The 26158-nt window shown below is 37.2% G+C and overlaps 3 protein-coding genes across 4 annotated transcripts; all 3 read right to left on the bottom strand.

The window, feature by feature from the left end:
* Positions 1–10764: 10764 nt before the first annotated feature.
* Positions 10765–12065, bottom strand: LOC128196605 (uncharacterized). The gene is made up of 8 exons (XM_052878086.1): positions 12052–12065; positions 11897–11978; positions 11733–11822; positions 11521–11643; positions 11314–11442; positions 11119–11222; positions 10939–11029; positions 10765–10866 (listed from the first exon to the last, which is right to left on the bottom strand). Exons 1-8 carry the CDS (start codon positions 12063–12065, stop codon positions 10765–10767), a joined length of 735 nt encoding a protein of 244 aa, XP_052734046.1.
* Positions 11904–13644, bottom strand: LOC128196604 (uncharacterized). The gene is made up of 3 exons (XM_052878085.1): positions 13273–13644; positions 12052–12740; positions 11904–11978 (listed from the first exon to the last, which is right to left on the bottom strand). Exons 1-2 carry the CDS (start codon positions 13642–13644, stop codon positions 12168–12170), a joined length of 945 nt encoding a protein of 314 aa, XP_052734045.1. The 3' UTR covers positions 11904–11978; positions 12052–12167.
* A 2256-nt stretch (positions 13645–15900) lies between these two features.
* On the bottom strand, positions 15901–22200 carry LOC108338896 (uncharacterized). Of its 2 annotated transcripts, XR_001833080.2 has the most exons (7): positions 21304–22200; positions 20437–20582; positions 19812–19980; positions 19069–19167; positions 18715–18797; positions 17963–18307; positions 15901–17188 (listed from the first exon to the last, which is right to left on the bottom strand). XR_001833080.2 is itself a non-coding variant. In XM_017575962.2 (6 exons), exons 1-6 carry the CDS (start codon positions 21628–21630, stop codon positions 18181–18183), a joined length of 951 nt encoding a protein of 316 aa, XP_017431451.1. In that variant the 5' UTR covers positions 21631–22200; the 3' UTR covers positions 17899–18180. The 2 variants fall into 2 exon arrangements, 1 of the variants encoding a protein (XP_017431451.1); XM_017575962.2 differs by lacking the exon at positions 15901–17188 and having other exon boundaries at positions 17899–18307.
* Positions 22201–26158: the final 3958 nt, after the last annotated feature.

The raw sequence follows: 26158 nt of genomic DNA, 5'->3' as shown, positions 1-26158 counted from the left end.
AATGTAGCCAAGTTTCTACTAACACTTAAAATAAAAGAAGCCTAGTTCCTTCTAATGTCTTCAATGTCTGCAACTTCCATGGGAGATGAATCATTAAAGATCTACAAATAAATTAATAGAGTTAAACAATATTGTAATTAATAGGTTGATATACCGTATTCCATGATTCAGTAATGTTTGTACAAATAATGGTATGCATGTGTTTCATCATATAATACCCACACTCATAGCTGTCCAATTGACGTCGACACTACAAATTAAATACAAATAATCAAGACTCATTCAAACCAAGCACACAAAATATCAGATTATACTCTAGCTAGTCTTTGCACCATGTAGCTTTGATCAATTTTGCTAAACCAAATTTCTCAAAACCAACAACACAATCAATTCCTCATCAAAACAACAATGACAAAACAAAGGTCAACTTCTCTTACATTAGGTGTGATTATTTGCATCTTCTTCCTAAAAACAGATGAAACACCCCACAACCTTGAATGAGCTTCCAAGGACCTATACAAAAGGTAGACATCCATTACATCATAATAATAGTATAGGAAGGAATCAAAATAGAAAGGAAAACTTACGCCTCTAATATATTTTTGATGGACAATGTGTTAGCTTTCTTATGCAAGGAACATAAGAGAACTACAAGAGAACGGTGAGGAACAATAACTAGCAATTGCCAATGACCCCTACAAGTTAGAATAATATTAATTAAAAGAAACCTTTAAACTAGTCATGAAGAATTCAAAAAATATGTACTTACTTATGCAAGTAAGGTGCTAAATAGACCTCTTTACGAGCTTTTTCAAACATTTCTATCAAATACTTTTGCACCTTCTTTGATATATTTCCTACACTTTGAATTATAATAGGATGAAGAAATCCATAGATAGTAGCATTCCTTCTCTCGATGCAGAGGTGATGCAAATACCTTCGATATGAACAAATAATGTTAAAATAAATACACAAATGCAATATGATAGTATTTTCATGGTTTGTGAAGGTTTACTTACAAATTCCAAAGTTGTAGAACTGTTGTAGAGAGAAGATCATTACCAATGACAATTTCACAAATATCTCTATGTCATACAAATAAAGTGGTGGTAACAGTCTTGCATGTGAGCTCAGCAGGCATATCTATCTCAATAGTTTTATTCCTCATTGTGACTACCGCTGCACCAAGTTGTTGGAGAGGAGACAATTGTGGTTGTGGAGGTGTAACAATGTTTGTCTTCTTAGAAACGTCCTACATTTGACCACAAAATAAGTCCAATATTATATGCATCCAAATACAACAAATACATAAGTAATTAAGGCAAATATGAATAAAAATACTTACTAAAATTGGCTTTGCCAATCTGGCTGGCCAAATGATAAAATTTCCTGGAGCTTGTCCCATTGTTTGAACCTCCTCACTAGGCAGAGGAACACGAGCAGAAGAATCTTTAATATCTACAACCACCACTCGCAACATATAATCTTTAATAGCCTCATGGTTGATGATGCTTCCCAAATTATATATTTTACCTAAGACACAAAAAAAATGACAATTTTTTATTCTAGGTAACTAAATGTCTATGTAAGAAGGAAGGAAACAAATAGTTACTTGGTTGGTTAGGAGGTTATAGTCTTCCTAAAAGAAGAATATATGTAGGTGGGTTTGGGTTTTTGTTGTTGTGGGGGACGGTTTTTGTTATGTTGATTTGTTGTTGTGGGGGACGGGTTTTCCTGTGAGAAGGGAAACATCATCAATTCTTAGTATAGACAGGATTCTTAGAGTATAAACAACATTGTGGTTCAAAGGCTAAATGAAAATTTACAAATGATATGCAGATTTCAACTATGATGCATGGTTCTAATGCAAATGCAAGTGCAGTGTTACCTACTCTGTAAATTCTAGGTATGAATGATATGTAAATTCAGCTCTTAAACAAATTATGATATTCAATTATGTGCATCATAAAATGAATCAAACACAACTACCTAGACTAGAAAATGCACAAGAATTAATATCTAGGGTATCAATAAATACATAAAAACTAGAAATTAAAATGGATGCAAGCAAACCTAATATCAATACTATCAAGGTTAGCCCTACTACACGATTTAAACCACATACAATTCACATATTCAACATACACAACCAAACAAAATTGAATTTACCTAAAGCCACCAAATGTCAGTGGGGATCATCAACATAGAATTCACAATCAACATGGACATCAACAGCATCCCCTGATTCCTGAGGAAGAGGACAACTACCCTTTGTGCTAGCAACATGGGAAGCTCCCTTTGGTGGACCTTGAATAGCCAATCCTAAGGATGTTATCTCTGATTTGATTTCTGACAATAACTCATCTCTCAATTCTAGGAACAATTCTTTCTTAAACTCATTTCTTAGCACCTTTTTTTCGGATTCACTAAGTTGTGCTAAAGTAACCTTTCGAGTAGGACCACCAAAGAATTGCTTGAGTCCTACCCCTCGTCCAACACCACGGATATATCCTGGATGCTTCGGACTTCCAATGGCAACAACTAATATGCATCTCGGCCTTCTTGAGTGAATGACCCTTGAGAGCTTTTTTCCACTAAGTCATCCTGAAAAAATAGGGTTTTAGTCCATCTATTACATAATACATGACAGAAAATGATATATGAAGACATTAAAATTAAAATTAGGATTTGCATGAGTTTCTAACAATCTTCTCCGCTATAAGTCGAGTTTCTTCAGAAGTGTATTCTCCTTATGGCTTAGTGCGAGCTCTCTTCCATTTCTCATGACGTGGAGGTGGAGAAATCAAACTCAAATCTGACCGATCATCGGTAACTGAGGAAGAGGCCTCACAGATCATAATCTCCTCTAACCTATCATATCCCCCACAAGACAATCTGTGTGGGTGGAGATTATTTTTCTGAAGGTCTTGTGCAACATTTCTTTTTTCCTATTTCAAACATGTGACAAACAATTAATAACAAATTATGAAACAGAAAAAATGAATATCAAATCATAAATAAAACATTAAATTTACCTGAAAGGCATGTTCTAATCGTTTGTCCCGAAAAGCCTGCCATGTTTCCTCATCAAGGAATTGATATATCTCACAAGGATTCTTGTGACTTAACTTACCATAAATATACCGACTAGTCATATGTTAGCTGCATAATAGGTACATGAATGTTATATTTACAATATTGCGAATAATTGTGGAAGTTAAGTTAAGATTTTCATACCATGATAGCTTGCCATATTTGGTTCTTCACTTCTTCAGGAACATGGTCCCATTTGTCAATAAGAATACTAACCTTACTTCTACCAAGTAAGGCCATAAAGCTAGTGAATCTTGCACGGTTGTCTCCAATAACTTTTCCTGTATTCATATCAAATTGAATGGGCAATCTCTAATCAGCATTACGACTAACAGTCAAGTCTCTTAGCCTAGTCGCACGTCTCCACTTAGGTTGAATGAACTGTTCTTTGAATTCCTGTATGACCTCCAAGTGAGGAAGCATGACAAAATTGCAAGACTGAGTCAATCTCATGGTCCGGTATGCATCTCCTAGTGACTTGGTCAATGCACAACTTCCACAAATATGGGTCATCCCAAATATAGTATTTAGCTTCACTCTTGATTTTAGCAATTTGAGCTCTTGATGCTAATGAGGAAAAACAGAAGAACCAAAAAATTAACAATGTTTGCAAACCAAGGAGTAGGGTAAGAAACCGAAACCGCCAATAGATTCTCATCAGGAAAGTCATCCTAAATGCGCAGCACATCAGTTTCATCCTCAGTTCCTTCAATCCTGCCGAGATGGCTGCAACTAGATTTTGTGCTCCATTCTTGTCTTGGATTTGTAGATCAAATTCTCTGAGTAGGAGCATCCACCTTATCAGCCTTCTTTGGACTCAACCTTCTATAATAAACTTCAGAGCTACATGGTCAGTAAATACAATAATAGGTAAACCAAACAAACAAATACAATCTAAACTTATCAAGAGCGAAAACAATTCCTAACAGCTCTTTCTCAATGGTGGTGTAATTTGCTCGCAGCATCTAAAGTTCTAGAAGCGTGGTAAATCACTCGTGACAACTTGTCAATCTTCTGCGTCAAGACAACCCCTAATGCATAATTGGATGCATCCCACATAAGCTCAAATGGGGTTGTCCAATCAGGTACCTCAATGATTGGAGTTGAGGTCAAAGCTTCCTTTAGGCAATCTAAAGCCTGCTTGCATTTGTAATCAAAGTCAAAATCAACGTCCTTCTGCAACAGTTTGGACAAGGGAAGCGATTTCTTGCTGAAATCCTTGATAAATCGTATGTAGAAACCTGCATGTCTTAGAAAAGATCACACCTCTCGCACGCAAGAGGGGCAAGGTAATTGAAAAATCACAGATATCTTAGCAGGATCTACTTTTATTCCCTTGCATGAAATAATATGCCTCAAAACCAAACATTGTTCAACCATAAAATGACATTTCTCAAAATTTAGAACAAGGTTAGTTTCAATGCATCTTTTCAAAACTTTGTCCAAACTCTCTAAACATGCATCAAATGAGGATCCATATACAGTAAAATCATCCATAAACACCTCTATGCAACTCTCAAGACAGTCACTAAAAATGTTAAGCATGCACCGTTGGAAGGTACCACAAGCGGTGCATAGACCAAACGACATCCTCCTATAGGCAAAAGTGGCAAATGGGCAAGTGAATGTGGTCTTTTCCTGATCCTCAGGAGCAATGTGTATTTGAAAATACGCAGAAAAACCATCAAGAAAGTAATAATGGGACTTACCTGCCAGGCACTCCAGCATCTAATCAATGAAGGGCAGGGGAAAGTGATCTTTCCTAGTTGTCTGGTTGAGCCTTCTATAATCAATGCATACTCTCCAACTGTTCTGCACTCTTGTGGGGATAAGCTCATCCCTCTCATTCTTTACCATAGTGAGGTCAGTTTTCTTAGACACAACATGGACCAGGCTCACCCACTAACTATCTGATATTGGGTAAATGATCCCAGCTTGTAGAAGCTTGGTCACCTCCTTGATGACATCTAAAATCACAGGGTTTTGCCTTCTCTATGGTTTCCTAATTGGTTTTACTTCATCCACCAGTAAAATCCTATACATACAAGTGGTTAGTAAGTTTGAAAATTCCGCATATCCCTGAAAAGTGCAAGGACCCAGGAACATTTTGTATCTCTTATGTGATTAGGAATAGTAAGTTTGAAAATGTCATGCTTGATCTGGGTGCCTCCATTAATGTGATGTTTATGTGTATATATAAATCTTTGTCTCTTGGTCTTCTACAACCTACGAGTGTGGTCATTCAATTGGTCAATAGATGTGTTGCCCACCTGACAGGTTAAATAGATGATGTTTTGGTTACGGTTGGTGAATTGATTTTGCCTACTAACTTTTATGTTTTGGAAATGGAGGAGGGATTCTCTCATGGATCCGCTCCCATAATCTTAGGCATGCCATTTTAGAAAACTGCCCGAACCAAAATTGATGTGTATGATGGAACTTTGTCTATGGAATTTGCTGATATTGTTGTTCATTTTAACATTTTAGATGCGATGAAGTTTCCAGCTGAGGACCATTCAGTGTTTAGAATTGATATTTTGGATGAAGTTGTTGAGAAATATGTTGTTGATGAGTTTGATTCTTTGCACGATAAAGAGCATTCCTTTCTATCTTCTCTGCATACATGCATTGAATCCGAATTTGAACCAGAATATGTGAATGATGTGGATTGTGATATTGATGATATTCATGATGTTGATGATGTATCTGTCATGGATATTGTTGTTGAGTTTGATAAGATGGGTGTTGTGCCTTTACATGTAAATTCTTTATAGTCAGAATGCACTAACCACTTTGCAAGAAGTATAGATAAATCTGACTTGCATGTACCCATTCCTGAGCTGAAACAACTCCTAGATAACCTCAAATACGCGTACTTGGAGGATGATCAGAGGAAGCCAGTGATTATTTCCACCTTCCTTGATGTTGTTCAAGAAGAGAAGTTGTTAAGTGTGCTGAGAAAGCACAAAAAGGATATAGGTTGGACCTTTTGGTTGACATACTTGGTATCAGCGCATCTACTTGCATGCATAGGATTTTACTGGTGGATGAAGCAAAACCAGTTAGGCAACCACAGAGAAGGCAAAACCCTGTGATATTAGATGTCATCAAGAAGGAGGTGACCAAGCTTTTGCAAGCTGCGATCATCTATCCAATATCAGATAGTCAGTGGGTGAGCCTGGTCCATGTTGTGCCTAAGAAAATTGACCTCACTATGGTAAAGAATGAGAGGGATGAGCTTATCCCCACAAGAGTGCAGAACAGTTGGAGAGTATGCATTGATTATAGGAGGCTCAACAAGGCAACTAGGAAAGATCACTTTCCCCTGCCCTTCATTGATTAGATGCTGGAGTGTTTGGCAGGTAAGTTCAATTATTGCTTTCTTGATGGTTTTTCTTAGTATTTTCAAATACACATTGCTCTTGAGGATCACAAAAAGACCACATTCACCTACCCCTTTTGGCCCTTTTGTCTATAGTAGGATGTCGTTTGGCCTATGCAACGCCTCTGGTACCTTCCAAAGGTGCACGCTTAACATTTTTAGTGACTTTCTTGAGAGTTGCATAGAGGTGTTTATGGATGATTTTACTGTATATGGATCCTCATTTGATGCATGTTTAGAGAGTTTGGACAAAGTTTTGAAAAGATGCATTGAAACTAACCTTGTTCTAAATTTTGAGAAATGTCATTTTATGGTTGAACAAGGTTTGGTTTTGGGGCATATTATTTCAAGCACGGGAATAAAAGTAGATCTTGCTAAGATATATGTGAGTTTGCAATTACCTTACCCCTCTTGCGTGCAAGAGGTGCAATCTGTTCTAGGACACACAAGTTTCTACAAGCGATTTATCAAGGACTTCAGTAAGAAATCGCTTCCCTTGTCCAAACTGTTGCAGAAGGATTTTGATTTTGACTTTGATGACTGTTGAAGTATAATATCATTATCTTATTATTAATTCTTATGTTAGGGTTTTGTTAGGGGCTTCCCGCCTTTTTATCTTTCAGAACTACTGCTTCTATAAAACAGTAGTAAAGTGTATCACTTTTGCTCAATAAAAAATATAAGATTTTTCTTTTTCTCTCAACTTCAAGTTGGTATCAAGAGCCAACTCTTTGGCTTCTTCATCTATCAACATCTCATTGTCAGTTCCTTCGTTCGCTCTGCTGTCCACCGCCGTCGCCGTCGCGCCGTCGTCCAACGTCGCTTTCTCCAGCGAAGTCAAGGGTTAAGTGCGCCTTGAGAAGCGCAACCCAACCCTGGTGGTCCTATCCTCTGAAGCCTCCGCACCAGCCGCCACGCAGCGCTTTTTTCTGGCCAGTCCGCCATCGCCGCCGTCGCCGAACGTCGTTTGCTCCGGCGAAGTCAAGGGTTAGGTGCGCCTTGAGAAGCGCAACCCAACCCTAGTGGTCTCGTCCTCCGAAGCCTTCGCACCAGCCAGCACGCGCCGCTTCTTCTCAACTAGTCTCGGCCGCGTGTTCTGTACGCGCCGCCTTCCCGGTGTCGGAGTTTCACCACGTCATTGCAGATCGTCTCGCCGGAGCTTCTTGAGTGTGTTTTGGTTCTTGTTTCTCCGTTTTGTTCGCTTGGGCTCATACCTAGGGTTTTCTCCATCACGTTTTTGGAACCCTAAGTCCCTTTTCTTCTCTAAGTTTAAAATGGCTTCTTCTACTGGAAGTAATTCCTCTTTATCTGCTACCCCTATCATTACATCTGCAAAAGCGAATTGGAAAAATTATTTATCATGGTCCTCTGCTATGGATTGTGGTTTCTTGGTCAAGGACACCATAATCACCTTGAACATGATATTTCTATGGTCCCAGATGAAGAACAATCTCAGTGGCAGAAATTATACTTTCAGTTATGTGCTGTTTTGTGGCAATCAGTTGAGCAAGAGGTTCTAGATATCTTGAGACCTTATAAGACATGCTCCTCTTTTTGGAAGAGGGCCCAAGATATTTTTGCTAATGATGTTCAACGTCTTTTTGATGCAACCCAAAGAGCAACTTCCCTCAAACAAGTCAACCATAATATGGTTTCCCATGTAGCAAAAGCTCGGGCTGCGTTAGAAGAGTTAAAGAACTTCTTTCAGCTGATTCATTAGAAAATCTCAACAAAAAGCTTGACAAGTTTTACATGGTCCTAATTTTGAAAAGTTTACACTCTGATTTGATCATGTACGTGATCAAGTTTTAGCTGGTGATCAAATCCCGCCCACTGGTGACCCCAGTTCACCTGACTGAGTACCTGTGTTGGACTTTCTGTACATAATCCAGTTTTGTCTCGGGTAATCGTTTACAAGGATGCTGTAAACGATTACCAGACCCTTTTTTCAACACCCTCACACATCCCTTGCAGAGGTTGCTCCTCAAATTCATGGGGGCTGACCCCACACTCCCTGGACTCACATCACATCACCAACCACCCTCTCCCACCACTGAAACACCTGGACCCGCCTCAGACAGGTGCAGAACTGACTAAAAGTCAGATTTTTGGCCACTGCTGACCCTAGTTCACCTGACTGAGTACCTGTGTTGGTCTTTCTGTACAAAATCCAGTTTTGTCTCGGGTAATCGTTTACAAGGATGCTGTAAACGATAACCAGACCCTTTTTTGAGCACCCTCACTCATCCCTTGCAGAGGTTGCTCCTCCAACTCATGAGGGGTCACCCCACACTCCCTGGACTCTCATCACATCACCAACCACCCTCTCCCACCACTGGAACACCTAGACCAGCCTCAGACAGGTGTAGAACTGCCAAAAAGTCAGTTTTTTGCCCAATGGTGACCCCAGTTCACCTGACTGAGTACCTGTGTTGGACTTTCTGTACAAAATCCAGATTTGTCTCGGGTAATCGTTTACAAGGATGCTGTAAACGATTACCAGACCCTTTTTTGAGCACCCTCACTCATCCCTTGCAGAGGTTTCTCCTCCAACTCATTCGGGGTCACCCCATACTCCCTGGACTCACATCACATCACCAACCACCCTCTCCCACCACTGGAACACCTGGACCAGCCTCAAACAGGTGCAGAATTGCCAAAAAGTCAGTTTTTTGCTTACTGGTGACCCTAGTTCACCTGACTGAGTACCTGTGTTGGACTTACTGTACATAATCTAGTTTTGTCTCGGGTAATCGTTTACAGGGATGCTGTAAACGATTACCACACCCTTTTCTCAACACCCTCACTCATTCGTTGCAGAAATTGCTCCTCCAACTCATGAGGGCTGACCCCACACTCCCTAGACTCACATCACATCACCAACCACCCTCTCCCACCACTGAAACACCTGGACCCGCCTCAGACAGGTGCAGAACGACTAAAAGTCAAATTTTTGGCCACTGCTGACCCTAGTTCACCTGACTGAGTACCTGTGTTGGTCTTTCTGTACAAAATCCAGTTTTGTCTCGGGTAATCGTTTACAAGGATGCTGTAAACGTTTACCAGACCCTTTTTTGAGCACCCTCACTCATCCCTTGCAGAGGTTGCGCCTCCAACTCATGAGGGGTCACCCCACACTCCCTGGACTCACATCACATCACCAACCACCCTCTCCCACCACTGAAACACCTGGACCAGCCTCAGACAGGTGCATAACTGCCAAAAAGTCAGTATTTTGCCCACTGGTGACCCCAGTTCACCTGACTGAGTACCTGTGTTGGACTTTCTGTACAAAATCCAGATTTGTCTCGGGTAATCATTTACAGGGATGTTGTAAACGATTACCAGACCCTTTTTTGAGACCCTCACTCATCCCTTGCAGAGGTTGCTCCTCCAACTCATGAGGGGTCACCCCACACTCCCTGGACTCACATCACATCACCAACCACCCTCTCCCACCACTGGAACACCTGGACCAGCCTCACACAGGTGGAGAACTGCAAAAAAGTTAGTTTTTTGCCTACTGGTGACCCTAGTTCACTTGACTGAGTACCTGTGTTGGCCTTTTTGTACATAATCCAGTTTTGTCTCGGGTAATCGTTTACAGGGATGCTGTAAACGATTACCAGACCCTTTTTTCAACACCCTCACTTATCCCTTGCAGAGGTTGCTCCTCCAATTCATGAGGGCTGACCCCACACTCCCTGGACTCACATCACATCACCAACCACCCTCTCCCACGACTGAAACACCTGGACCACCCTCAGACAAGTGCAGAACTGACTAAAAGTCAGATTTTTGGCCATTGGTGACCCCAGTTCACCTGACTGAGTACCTGTGTTGGTCTTTCTGTACAAAATCCAGTTTTGTCTCAGGTAATCGTTTACAGGGATGCTGTAAACGATTACGAGACCCTTTTTTCAACACCCTCACTCATCCCTTGCACTACTTCATCCCCCTACTCATCACGGGTCACTCCACACTTCTTGCGTTCACATCAATCACCAACACCTATCTCCCCACTCAGAACTTGATCAACTCCTTCCCACTAATTACCATTAATTTTACTGAAAATGGTCTCGTACTTTTGAAATTTTTATTATAATGCTGCGTTCATTTTTCAATCACTTATTTTGTCATTATAACAAACACAAACACAAAGTTAAAACAATTCATTTCGAAATCCAACCACTCATCTTATTACAAACACAAACTGTACATTATCAAATAACATTACGTTCGTATTTGAACATCTTATACATGGCAAATTTTATCATTTCTTAGCAATCCTAAACAATGCCGTATAGCTGTAGGGCTTCCATTCTTGTTATGTTCTCGTTGTCCAGGATCCAGTCACACACATATTTCTTTCTAATCCCAAGCAGCTCCTCCTGAAACCAACATTTTCCACATTACAAACCCGCACATACAAGAATATTATCAAACACACAGTTCCAACTTACAGTTGTATATTGAGGCATGCTTTTCCCGTCGTATTTTTTGTCTCCATCCCAGATTTCCATTGCTTTCAACATTATGACTCCACAATCATGTCTGAAATAATATACCCACAACATCAAATTACTTTTCCCCATATACATCACAACACAATATAATCCGGCAATACAGTTGAAGAAACTTACAAGTTTGGTTGGGATGGGATATTTGCTTGTTTAACAGTCAAAGGACCAATACTACCTTCCGGTGTATTCATCAAGATGCAAAAAAACCGTGCCATATTTTCAGCCTACCAGTTAACAAATACAATAAATACTTCAACAATACAGGGTTATGTAATAATCACACGGTCATCAACAATGAAAGATGTTGAATCTTACAACAGCTGTGTCTATCCTTTTGCGGTCTTTGATCCCTTTACCCAATGAGTCAATCACAAAAATCTCCAATGACCTCAATTTCACTGAATAATACCACCAATGATCATCGTGCACAAATGGCAGAAACAACTACAAACAATATAAACAATTTCAGTAACACATTTACAACCAAAAGTCGACCAAATTTGCAAATTAAAGGTTACTCACAAAGTCCGCTGTGGCAAAGTCTCCAAGTCCAAAATGATCGGAACGCAGATAACTGTTATAGTTATGAAGCGTGAATACATGAAGATTTTGTGGACGTTTCCTATAATCTGTAAGAATATGGTGCTGTGGACAATTTCAAAATCATCAATAACAAATCAATCAAAAATACTTTCTTCAATCAAATATATTATACAATATCAAATTTTATTTACCGAGTATAACGGACTAAAATGAATCCTCTTAACAACACCGCACAACCTTTTCTCAAAGTACATAAATATCGTACAAGCAAATAACACCACCTACACAATAAATAATTTTCACATGACTAACATAAACTAAAACATGAAACACCAACAAATGTGACAATACTAACCATGTTATCAACGTATTTTATCGGGCCCAAAGTGTAGAATGAGGTGTTGCTCAAGGTTTGCCCAATTATCTCGCATACAACCCTAAACATACAAATATTAGTCAATCACAAACAATACAGATTTGTCAACCACAACTACAATTCATAGCATATACCTGTATACGGTCATCTCTCTGACGCTGACTGCTGTGTACAATTGCTGTACATCAACAGTGGTGCTTGGATCACCAACAAAACTGCACAATGGGGGTATAACCAATGGTACAACCTCCTATTCTTCTTGATCACCATCATCATCGATTTCAATAAAATTAATGTTATCAACAGTTCTTGAAACTATCTCCTCTTCATGTGCGGTTTTATCCTCCCCTCTTGCTTCAGTATATGCACCTAGGGGGTCATGAACTGCATTACCATCACCTTCTTCTTCAAATCCACAATCACGACGAACTTCAGCCTCTTCGTCTGCCCCAACTTCAGGCTTCTCCTCACCTCCAACTTCAGGTGCTTCATCAACTCCACCACCAACCTCTTCATCAGTGCCACATGCATCTGCTTCAGTAAAGATTGGAGTTTGACAAATTTCAAATAACTCCCTAGTAAGAACTCCAATCTTGGCATTCAATGCTCTGATATCTTCATTGTTTTTCCTCAATCTCTCCTCGGCACCTGCTTCCCATGTCCCGTCATCAGAGCTTCCGTCATCATAATCATCATCATCTTTCTCAACCTTGGATCCTTCAGCCAAGGATCCTTCACTCATCCCTTCGTCATCCATGTTGAAAGCTACACGGATTTCCGGCCTATGACGATCTTCCTTTCGTAGATACCACTCCATATTTAACTGCACCAATATCACACAACAAATTCAGACACAATAAACAATCCATATTAACATACAAAATCAAGAAAAACAAAACACTTACATCTCCGGTCATAAAAATCTGCTCTATTTTTTCGGTCCTTGATTTATACGGGAACCATCGCATTATGCGCGGGAAAAACCTGTGCGAAGGATGACCATGCAAAGAAAGTCTTTCAACCGCCCAAGCCTACAATATCATCAAATCATTTCATCAAACGTAATTCACAATGTTCTGCACTACATCAAAATAGTTAACTACAAATCATATTACCTACAACACTGCCACATTGCCACTAAGAGTGACTGACTGGGGGATACCTGCTCCCATAATTTTCTTCTTACATTTATTTAAATTCTCTACAATATGTTTATGTACACCGGTGCACCAATCATATAAACACAAACTGTCTAAGTCATCTAACACTGCAAAAGGCATGTTACAAACATGCCTTGATTTCCTAGGGAAATAGAAAACAACCAAACAAACTAATATATATAACCTACACACTACATCAACATCAATGTTTTTATCATGAACAATGACATTAAACATGTCCCTCAAGTCATTCAAACTTATGGTTTTTGATTTGAACATTTCACCCACCAATCCACCAACTACTTCATCAAAGGGAATCTCTAAACCACCTATTTCTAAACCTATGCTCATGAACACATCAATAACTCTAAAGGGCACCAACTTTTGACTTACTCTAAAACTGTTATCATGCCCAACCCACCTGCAAACCATAACCTTCAATAATTTCAAATTCACCTCCACAGGGCTTTGAATATTCAAACACCACATAAATGGAGTCATCCTAATCCGATCCACATGACACTGTCGTAGTAAACGATTCATTTCAATAATGATCGATGAATCCATCGAGATAAGAAGTCGCCACTACAAAAAAAAAATGATAAAAATTTATTACTAAATACAATTCATACGATTATTAAATAAAGCCCAAAACACATAATTTAAATTTTTCTTACATTTGCTTTTTTCCCTTCCATTGAAACGGCCCTAACAAGATAACATTCTACACTCAGTTATATCATTCAACTTAATGAAACACCAAAAACACATTGTAATACACAATGTCAAGGCTCGCCCATTTTTACTTACACCAATAAAAACGGATACCACTGCTCCACGGCCTCCTCCACCAGACGCGAAATGCAGAACAAAACAACCACACCCGCTTTCCGAATGCCAAAATGGAAGGGTTTCTCTGTGGACGACAGACCCACAGAAAGGATGGAAGGGTTCAACGCACGTACTAGGGTCAAGATGGAACACACAGCCACAGACAATATCGAAGGTTTGAACGCACGTTTTCAAGAAGAAGGAGAGAACGACACCGAAGATGGAAGCTTCGAAGACGGACCACAGAGCGAGAGAGCGAGACACAAGATCGAAGGGTTGCACGAACGTCTTTCCCCACCCTAAACCACCAAACCCAAATCTTTAAATTTTATTCTGGAAATCCCAAAATACCCCTCGTCCCGTAACTCTTTATCAGTTTTATTTTCAAATTCTGTATCCAATGCACAGCTGACACGTGGCGTTGTTAAATGTGTGTCAAAAATTCGTTGTCCAAATAACATTTTCCTTTTAAAATATAGGGCCGTGGGAGCCTTTTTAAAATTGTATATATATTACTTTAATAGTGCTAAAAAAGGAAAAGTAAAGAAAAGGTTACACTCACTAACGACATTAAAGAAAAAGTGAACAAAATGGAGTCATATACATCAGAAGCATACGCGAATAAGGGGGAGGTGTAACAGATCCAACAACAAAACATAGTGAAAGCTGCAATTGTGAAAAAACCTATTCAGCATCCTAATTTTGCCTATACTTAAAGTATATTTGTTTTTCTTTTTAGTTATTTTCTAATTACATTATATATCTTATAGGTCTATTATTTTTTTATTTTTTTATTTTTTTTAGGTATATATTAAGTGTTGATGTATTTTTTTTGTTTCCATAAATATTTTTCATTTTTCATTAGTCCAACCGAGATATATCAGCAATTAGTTGATAATAATAAATCATTACAACAAAAGCACGGATTAGCATAAAACACACGCGAAATGAGACTAAAAATGCTACTGGGTCGGCTGTTTGCATAAACAATCCATTCTCTCTTTTGGAATGAATTACTTTTGAAGGAGAATAGAGAGCGATGACTTGAAGGATTTTTTTTGTGCTCTTTTTTAAAAGATGAAAGAGAGGATTTGCTAGATTAATGTGAATTTCGTATCTGTTGCAAAGAAGAGATTTGAAAGTGATTATTGTGTTTTTACGCAATTGTTTTTGGTTTGTTTTCTTTTCACGTATCTATGATCACAACAATTTTTTATATGCACTGTTATTTTTCACATGTAGCAGAGAAATTCCTAAAGTATGCATGAAAGATTTCTGACTTCAAACATGACTATATAACTTTGAATTGTTGACCATACACAAGTGAGTCTTGAATTCATGCCTTCAATGCCCCTTTAAATAGTTGGTTGGTGTATTGGTGTATATCATTAGTTAAACAGTGGTGGTGAGGAGTTACATTTTGGTGTTTCCTCATAGATAGGTTGGTGTCACTCTGTGTTGTGGTGTTTACTCGAAACTTTGGAGATAGTTTGGTGTTTGCTCAAAGAAGATGATTTCCAGAATGTGTGTGGCAAGTGTGTGTATGATTCATGTTCGCGGTTGGCAAACATTGTTAAGAAGTGGAGTCAAGTTTAGTAACAGAGAAGGTACAAAAAGCTTGGCAAGCAAACTCAACAAGCTCGGCAATAAAGGTCAGTATGCTCGGAAAGCGAGCTCAGTTTTAGCTTGGAAGGCTTGGTTTCAAGAATCCATACTAGGAGTTAGCCAAATCAGCCTACGAGAAAGAGTTTATGACAACAACTTTGGCTATTCAACACTTGCTACCATACCTTATTATAAGGAAATTTAAAGTACACACGAACCAAAAAGTTTAAAACAACTCCTGCATTTGTGGATATTGAGTGGTAGCAAGCAAAATCGATTGGCCAAGTTGTTGGGATATAGTTTCGAAATTATCTATAAACCGGAAAAGGAAAATAAAGGAGTTGACGCTTTATCGAGGCAGGATGAAGAAGGAATAGAGCTACAGATTATGATTTATTTTCCAGTATGGGTGGATTGTCAAGCGATAATAGTTGAAGTTCATACAAACAAGAAATGGCAACAAGTTATAGAAGCGTTGCAGCAAGGATCAGATAAGTATCCTAAGTTCACATCTAAGCAAGGAGTGTTGCTCTATGGAAACAGATTGGTGGTGAATGAGGATTCCTCTTGGATTCCCCTACTACTCATAATTTCATTTGACCCCTCAAGGAGGACACTCAGGCATTTACCGTACATATAGACGAATAGCCTCAAATGTGTATTGGAAAGGTATGAAAAAAGTTGTACAAGACTATGTTCAGAGTTGTGGCACTTGTCAATGCCAGAAATACATCATTGCTGCACCGAGAGGTCTTTTGCAACCTCTTCCTATTCCGAAAAAGGTGTGGGAAGATATCTCCTTAGACTTTATCACAAGGCTGCCATGATCAAAAGGGTACGAGGCTATTCTGGTGATAGTTATAGATTGACTAAATATAGTCATATTGTTCCTCTGAAACACCCTTATACTGCAAAGAGCATTGCAGAAATATTTGTGAAAGAAGTGGTTCAGCTTCATGGTGTTCCTAGTTCAGTGGTGAGTGATCATGATCCTCTATTATTGAGCTTCTTTTGGAAAGAGTTTTTTCGATTACAAGGCACATTGTTAAAAATGAGCACGTCATATCATCAACAAACCGACCAACAAACGGAGGTAGTGAATAGGTGCTTAGAGACCTATTTGTGTTGCTTCATTACAGACCAACCAAAGGGATGGGTTCAATGGGCTGAATATTGGTATAACACCACTTATCATGAGTCCACAACCACAACCCCCTTTGAAGCTATGTATGCTTGCAAGCCCCCATTATGGTGAGATGGGTTCAAGGTGAAGTCAGAGTACAGGTTGTCCAAAGGGAATTGTTAGACAGAGATAAAGCACTTAGATAATAGAAGATCCACCTTGCTTGTGCCCAATATAGGATAAAAACCCAAGCAGATAAGCATCGTCAAGAACGCTGCTTCCAAGTGGGAGAATGGTTTTTCTTGAAATTGAAACCACACCGGCAGCCTTCAGTATTAGTCTGTATCAATTTGAAGTTGTCCGCTCGATATTATGGACCTTTCGATGTGCTAGAGCATGTAGGAATGGTGGCTTATCCATTGAAACTTCCTGCTACCTCTAAGATACCTTCAATGTTCCATGTGTCACTTCTTAAGAAAACGATTGGAGACTATAAGTCTTAAGTGGAATTGCCAGCAGATTTAGAAATAGTTGAGCCGCTAGCTGTTTTCGCTGCAACATCATGAAACAAGGAGAAAGAGTAAATCAATGGTTAATATAGTGGGCTGGAAAGTCTGCAGAAGATTCCACCTAGGAGGATGAAATTGTGCTTAGGAATCAATTTCCGAATCTCAGTTATGAGGACAAGCCTATTGTTGAAGGGAGAGACATAGTTGGTGCCCAACAAGTGTATGGGATGAAAGAGCCATTGGTCTATGAGGGGCATATGATACCTAAGGTATGGAAGGTTTATGTGCGCAAAAGAAAGAAGGGAAATGGGGAAGCTGAGGTAGCATGAGTAAGTGGAGAGGTTGTTAGAGGTGAGAGAGTAGTTTCTGTTACTTAGTCTGATGAGGCAAAAGGGGAGAGGCATTATGCGATTCTCTGAATTTCTGTTATAGGAGCTATGCTATAGGCAATTGGAGGTTTCCTCCTATTGTAGTTTTCTTTGCATTGCAAATAACTTACAAATCACAGTGCCCTCATTTTCTCTGTTCTTTTTTATCACTATATTGTTTGGTTTGTAACATAATTACTAGTTATTTAAATATACAATACAGTAATCATTTATAATATAGTAATTGATTTAAAAGATAATTAATTGAGTATGTCATATGCGGGAAAATATAACTATGGATATAGTCATACTAACTTCATTGACACCACAATTAGCAACAATCATTTGTAGACACGGAATGAAATAAAAAAAAAAAAAAAAGATAAAAAAAAAGAGTGCTGAAATAATCAATTTGGAGGACCTTAAAATGGAATTTTTCCTTGAGTTACCTGAGTACAAAGATTATGATTGGCTAAGTGATGTCACAAAGACAATAATGCTCTTTCTTTGAAATTGGATCCCATCTAATAATAAAAATGTAGGAAATGTAAGTTTGTTGTGGACTGTGTAGAATGAAATTATCTTCTTGAACCAAACTTGAAACCAAATCAAGTTTTGTTGCATAGAACGTGTGCACTTGTATTATTGGCAGTCATCACATGTAATTTCACTTTGGTTCAACAGGAGTTTGCGAAATGGCCACTGCTGATAATGATGGCCGCAGGAGAAGGTATAAACCAGGCCCTAAATATGGTATCAATGATATGGGAAGAAGCCAAGAACCTTTGTCAAACCTGCAAATTGGATTAGCGTTAAAATATGTGCTACATTGTCTTTTATTCCCTCCGTTCCACAATAACTAAAACATCATTGTGTCGACTCTAATCTCAACTAGGTTAACACTTCTCACACAGATTAAGAATAATAAGTGTAACACTTTTTAAAATAACTTAACTAGAATAGTCTCACTTTTTCAATAAATAAATTGCTCTGAATGGGAAAAAAAGCGTAATTAATTTGAGGATAAACTAGGAAGAGAAAGAATTAATACTTCATTGGAATGTGAGAGCATCAGTCAATTTGGAATTTTTTTTTTTACATGACTAAAACCGCAGTTATCATGGAACGGAGGAAATAAATAACTAGGACTAGGAACTGAATGTAAAAATTGAACAAAGAACTTATATGGCATGTAAATTACCATTTTCGTGCTGTCATGTCATTGTAAACCCAGAATGGTGCAAATGTGGAAAGTACAATAAAATCAATGGAGGTAATATGAATCTGCAATAAGAAAACTCAACCTTAGCTCCTAACATTTCCAATTTTATGAAAAATGGACAGTGTAAATTATGAACATGAAGTCTAAGAACTGCATTCTAATGTAGTCATGAACTTGGCCTAGTAGACCAGCAATGGTTGAATTTACATTAGCATTTCATTTAGCAAAGATCACGATAACAAGATTGAAAAAGTCTATGACATTTCTAATGCTTATATAATGAATACAATGAATAGTCATGCCAACTTGTTAAAATGCTTATTATGAACTTACAAATTTGCTTTCCCTGAAATACTGGTAAAATTCTGTCCACACATCTTGTCCAGCTAAACCAGCATAAATTATGATGGCTACCCCTGCAACAAGTGATATCTGATGTGCAAGTACGATAAGTTACATCCTTCAATAAAATAAATCAAAAAGAAGAGACTACTGAGATTATGCTATACATTTGTCCATAGGGCTATTCCCATGGATCTTTCATAATAGGGGCATGCTGACAAGCATGCCTAGGGAGAAAGTTTTTCAATGAGGATTAACACCTTTTGAAAACTATTCCAACCCATCATAGTTGTTCAGTTTCATCATGATCATATGCTGCTTTTATTGATAAGGTAAGTTTAAGAATGAAAAGAATGGGAAGAGGAATCCAAAAAGTAAAAAATAGATTAATTCCATCAAACATAAGAGTAAAAGCAGTTGAATATGAAAACCTTCCAAATATTTTTCTTTCACTGCACCAATGTATACAGCAGGTTGTGTGTTTGTTAATGACATACAACTATGATGTTTTTATATAAAACACTATGAGGCAACCTCTGCAATGGAATTTTTTAATCATTTTATAACTCAAATGTACACTGCATTTTAAGTGTTTCACCAAAGATAAACATGAGATTGCAAATGGGGTGTTTTTTCTTATGATCATGTAAAATCACCTAACTATGGAATCATTGTTCAGAATACTATAATTTCACTTGAACAACTTTGAAAGATGAGGTTGAGATGAGCATTACCAATGCAGTTACTTTTGATTCCAGAAAATTCAAGGGCCATGTTTTAAGCTGAGTTTCTTCAACAGGAGGTGCTGGCGGTTTCCAAAGTACAAAATAAGGAAGAAGTACATATGCACCTCCAAAACATGAAAGTATGAGGAAGGGCCATACAGGAATACTGTTTTTTGAGCTGTAGAACAACAAATGGAAGATATGAAATCAGCTTCAGGAATTGTCAAATAGGACATATACATAAGAAAACACAAAATTATTGTATTTATGCTGGCACAAGGGGGCCGGCAGGGCTTAATAAAATATGTATTTGCAAATTAATTCAATGTTTATGGTTCACAATTTTTGTAGTACGATTCAAGTAGGCAGCAATTTGTATCATCTATTGAATTAGGCTTAAAATTCGTGTTCAAGGTCAAAGGACACTGAATAGTATGATACATGAATGATTTAGTACTACGTGGTGCTTACTAATAGTAATCACATAATTAGTACAACGTCATACTCAATTCCTAGAACTATAAATTTTCATAACACAACTCAACTAAAAGGTAGAGGTTTATGAGTGGCTTGAAATCTGATAAAAGAAACATATTATTTATGTTGGACAAATATATAGATCAAAGGGAAGTACCTTCTTCCTGTAGGAAGCAAGAGCATGCTATATACCAATGGCCACAAGCCCATTATATACCACAATGATACTAACACTTCATTCATTCTGAAACCATCATCCCCTTTCAGATTCAGGAGCTTTTTCAGGAAATATGTATCCCTTGACTGAATGAAAGTAAAATCTCACAGGTTAAGACAAAAGGAAAGGAAAAAATAAAAGCATAGGAAGATAAAAACTGCAAAGGCTAATTTCTGTGATGAATCCAAGACCCTGGACCAATGGAGGGCATAAAGTATAATCACATACTCTTACATCAATATATGAGTCTCTCACTCAAATGCAGGGTCAATACATAAATTTAAGGCGGTAAAAGAATAAAAGTTTAATACAGTAATTATAATTTCAAAAAAATGATGAGGTGAAACTATCTACCATAAAGTGACTCTAGGTTCGCCATTGACTACTTTTGTGCTCTTATAAGAGGACCAAAGAGTATATTGAATCTTTAAAGATCTTACACAGTATATTGATTTCATATTTTAGTCCACGAGGGACTCTGACATTGTTGAATCTCTTTAGACCTGCCAATAGTTTCCCTCAGCTCAATGAGCCTTATTTTTGCAACGATTCTAGCAAAAATCATTTTGTGGATAATAACTATAATTCTGATTCTCAAATAATATTAGAAGGTTTTGTTGTTGTGGTGGAGATTATATTTCCTCTACAATTATTTTTTATTCTCAAATGAACTGATATAAACAAATCACAAGTAATACACATTCGAATATCCAATCGTATCCCATCCATACGAAAATCATGGTTCGAAAATACAGCATATATGATGATTAGCATATTTCAAATTGGAAAGAACAGTAAAGAACATACCGGGGTCTGGTTTGGGGAGAGAAAGAAGACATAGTAGATAAGTGCTGCCCACAGGAGAAAGAGCAAAAAGGAGGTTGTCCAGTCTCTCCCATCATTCCCACCAACTTCGCTCTCTTTCTTCAAGCTATGGCAGATTTGGACAGCACTCTTTTTCTGAAACGGAACCGACAGGGTTTTGATTCTTGCTCTCACACCAAGTGGTTTTGGCATTGGTGAAACTCTGAGAGGAGGAAAATTGTTGTGGGGCTGAAGTGAAGCTCTGAAACTTGTCTTCTTGGTGAGAGTGGGAAAGTTGGGAGAGAAATAAATGGGTTGAGCCAACAGCATGTTGTCTTATGGCTACGGCTAATCCGATGACCATGTATATTTTAGGAGAAATGCTACGTTAACACCAATGGCGTGGATATTAATTTTGTAATTGTTGGATGAAGTGGCACAAAACGACAAATTGTTGATGAAATTGTTGGTCTCTTTTTCTTCGTAATTGTTCGTTGATAGGATTTAGGTTGGTGGCTAGGATTTTTGTCTGCTGCGCGAAAAAGATGGAGTCTCTTGGGATTGTGGGTGGTGTGGTGCTCAGACCAGTGGTATAGAACGACGTTACGAGTGCTGCTTTGGGGCCCCTTTCGTGGTTTGGGTTTACGATGTCGGTGGCTTCGCTGTTTAAAAGCGTTTATTCGTTTATTCGTTTTAAACTTGTACTGTATGCCTATATAGCGAGTTATCGAAAGGCCAAGTTCATCCAAGTTAAGCTTTTGAAGCCCGTGTTCATTCAAGTTGAGCTCTCTCAAAGGTTGTATAATAGAGCTCTAGGCCAATCTCTTCATGATCGGCTTCCTCCGGGTTGACATTCTCCAAACTGACCTCCTTGTCTCCAAGGCTATATTCCTCCCGACCCAAGCTCTTTTGGTTGTCTACTCTACATTGATAGATTAAACACGGCCAACCAATCATAGCATGGTTGACCAATCACAAAATGACTTACCCGATCATAGTGATGTCAGATTAATAATGATAATAACAAATCGATTTCTTAATGGAAATAAAGTATGATTAGACTCTAATTAGGTCAATAAAATAAATAAAGATTCATCATAACTATTGTATATAAAGGTAGAAGGTATGACTTTGACATAATGTGCATTCATTTCTAACTGTCATTTGCATAAAATGTGTGTTATGTTAAAGTCATATATAAGACATTTATATATAGTAATTATGATGAGCTTTTATCTTTTTGTCAGCCTAATCACATCGTAGTCTATATTAAGATGTTGATTTCTTATTATCATTGTTAATCTGACCATGCTCTGATTGATCCGCCATGTTTGATTATGATTGTGCTAAGACTAGTTGACCATTATGCTTTAACCATATTGTAATCCTGCTCAGCCATGTTGTTCTAGCCATGCTATGATCAGTCCGTTATGAGAGCTCGTTGAAGGAGCTCTACCTTGTAAGACCCTAGGTGAAGGAGTTCGGCCTAAAAAGATCAATTGAAGGAGCTCATCCTGATGGAGGTCAGCCTATGTAGGCATTCAGTATAATCACCATTGCATTGAAAAATTATATCATAAATCTTTCTTTTATTCTTAGTTATTTTAAAAAATTTAGCTTTATGATTTGTTAGTGGTTTTTAAGTTAGAATTACGTTGAATATAATAACTTTGTTTTCATATTCTCAAAGCAATAAATATATATATATATATATATATATATATAGATAGATAGATAGATTTCTACTTAATTTCAATTTCATTTTACTCTCATTCTCTAGTGTTTTCTTCTTTCTTCTATACTTATCTATGCTACATTTTTCGGTTGTCCACCATTCCTTTCTTGTTCTTTGTAGGTAGCTTTCTAGATGGACTTCAATTTATGATGTGCTTTGTGATAACAATTATTACAGTTTGATTTAGGTGAAAATTGTTTAAATCCCTTAATAATAATTATTGAGTCAATGTCTTAGAAGAATATGAGTGTGGAATCTTCCATTGAACCTGAACAAGTACTTCTTACACCACTTTCATCAAGCTCAGCAGCCCAACCAAAAAGAGGGGCCGAGACTACCTCTTCAACCCAACATCCCAACACAACTTGTCTCATCCAGCCCAAAATTACCCAAAAGTCATTTACATTCAGTCCTTCTCCAATCTCTGACCCCTAAAGATGATGAACAAAGGAATGAAGAACTTCGCCTAGCCCTAAAGAAATCTTTAGAATAAGTATCCATAGTCAAACTCCTCGAACCGGGTAATGTTAAATTTTATGGACCCTAGTCCATTATCTCACCAATATGTGTAACTCACCCTCGATTGCACCTTCCTCCTTATTTCTTCAAGAAAATGTTCTTAGCAGTGATGAAGAGTATGAATCACTTCAAGAAGATAAAAAGAGTACTTGTTATGCTTGACAACATAGCAATAATATTGTTTATTATTGATAAAAGACCTCTAAAAATTGCAAAAATTGAAAGAATCAAGAATGTGGGCATCTAGTCCTGGCTAATCCTAGGAAGACCTTGGCTAATCCTAGGAAGACCTAGAATTCTGATGACGAGGTAATCTATAATGAGTCAAACACCTATCTCTTCTGGCAACAAGTTGTCTTCTCCTGGTCAGATGCGTCTAGACCAAATCATGCTTCATCTAGTAACAACTCGTCTGAACATCTTAGTGATAACACCACTCTTCTTGGAAAGTGCAGTCTCAAACCAAGTAGAACTCATCATTTTGATGATTCTAATGCTACCTTCATGGTAGATCTTAATGTTATTGGACAACATCTCTTCAACATATTACCAAAAAGGGTAAATGTATCCTCATATCTGCCTTAAATAATGACTTTCAATACCAATGTATCATTAGAAGAAGTTATGTGTCATGTAGTAGCACAATTATTTACAACCTTTGTGATGATTGCTCTATATGAAAAGTTATCCAAGGGTGAACCACCTGTTATACTTTGTCTTCCACCACCAGGCCTATCTACCATACCTGAGGAATCCTCTATGGAAGAAGCTCTTACTTCTTCAACTCCAAATACCTTCATCCTCACCCTTGAAAATGTTGGTTCAATCACTCAAACATCCTTTTCACCTCCACGAATCTCTATTCATACCAATATTGAATCTGTCCATAAAATTTCTAGCCCTCACATCAAGTCACAATCTCAACCTCTCAACAAAACCTAAATCCTCAACAAATAACTTCTTAGTCACAAACCTTGATCGCTCTTCAAGCTAACACCTCCTCAAGCCTTCCTACCGACTAATCCAACTCCTCAAGACATCCTTATCCAAGTTCATCAATTGATTACTGAAAACAATGTGTAACAAGAAGAAAAAATGGTTGCAATGTATCATGCAGATAGAAAAGAACAACAGGTCAACTTCTAAACACTCCTGACTACTACAAGCATGATAAAAATAAACAATAAATAAATAAATTAAAAAGAAGTACAAACAATCAAATGTGTATCTTAAAAACAATTTAGTATACCACTAAATGAAACCGTAGAAAGGAAAGTACCTTAGAGATCTAATTAGAGATCTAAGAAAACTTTTCTTACATAAAACTAGCCAAATTTTTGAGATATAATGAAAAACAAATTAATAAACAAAAAGATTTTTCAAATGAAAAAAAAATAAGAATAAGAGAATAAAGAAGCTAATTTTTTTTTTATATTACCTAGTAAAGGAAGGGTTTATACTATTAAACACTTAAATAGAGAGTTAAACATTCACATACGAAAAAAAAAATACTTGGACATGGTGAATTTTTATATACTCATCCCCACTCTTATACCCAATTGGAAAAAAAAAATTGGATATTACCCATACCTAGTAAATGTGAGGATTCCCGTTAAAACGAGGATAAGTTCGAACAATACTCATAGGTACATATTTATTTATCATGACTAACTGTAATGACTTAAAAAGAAAAAATATAAACTAATGACATTATTTTGGGTTAAAAGATTCCAAAAGAATAATAATGTTAACTTAAATATTAATATTATGGATATTGTTTTCTTAAAGTATACTCTTTCTCATAGGTAACTTAATAGTATATGTTTACTACATTGAAGACTAACTATTTAATGAAATTGATATGGGAAAATTTCACTTATTTCATAAGCACGTTTGTGATATGGAGATTAGTTTATGGAACAACAATAGTGCCAAGTTTTAAGAGAAATGAAAATATGAATGATAAATCATAGGATTTACTACCACATGTTATTTTGGATAAAATTAATTTTGAGTTCTTATAATTAAAAACTTAGAAAGATTCTTACAAAGATAAATCTCATCTTTTGTGAAAGTTTGAGTTCTTACCTAATACTACAATGTTTTACTACGAGAAGCGACTTAGGGTTTGGAAAACACAAAACAAACTTAAAAATCATGTTCTTTTATTTTTATTAATAAAACAATTTGTTAACTTGTATAATAATTTTACAATTAATATAATAAAAATATGTTGACACTAAAAAATAATTTAAGTTTTTTTTAGACCTAAAGCTAAAGCGAATGGTACTAAAGAAGTTTTGTCAGTCGTTATTGGGCCTTTAGCTGACCCTCATTAGGATTTTATAAATATAGGAGAGTAATAGTAGTATTACATCATAAACTGCATCTTTGTAAAATCATTAAGTAATGAATATGTATAGCCGTTGATCATAATGATATTAAAGCCCACCACAATGGTGTTTTCAAATTTCTTTTTTCAACCACATGATCTTCATCTAATAGAATTCTTTAATTTTTATTGGGGTCATTTGTTTACTGTTGTTTCATCTACACTTTCAAACATTTCATCCTGGTATCTCAAATTTTCCAAAAATAGTTTTA

Source organism: Vigna angularis, chromosome 5, assembly GCF_016808095.1.
Source record: "Vigna angularis cultivar LongXiaoDou No.4 chromosome 5, ASM1680809v1, whole genome shotgun sequence".
In the NCBI taxonomy this organism is placed as follows: domain Eukaryota; kingdom Viridiplantae; phylum Streptophyta; class Magnoliopsida; order Fabales; family Fabaceae; genus Vigna; species Vigna angularis.
This window is presented reverse-complemented; position numbering and strand designations above follow the sequence as displayed.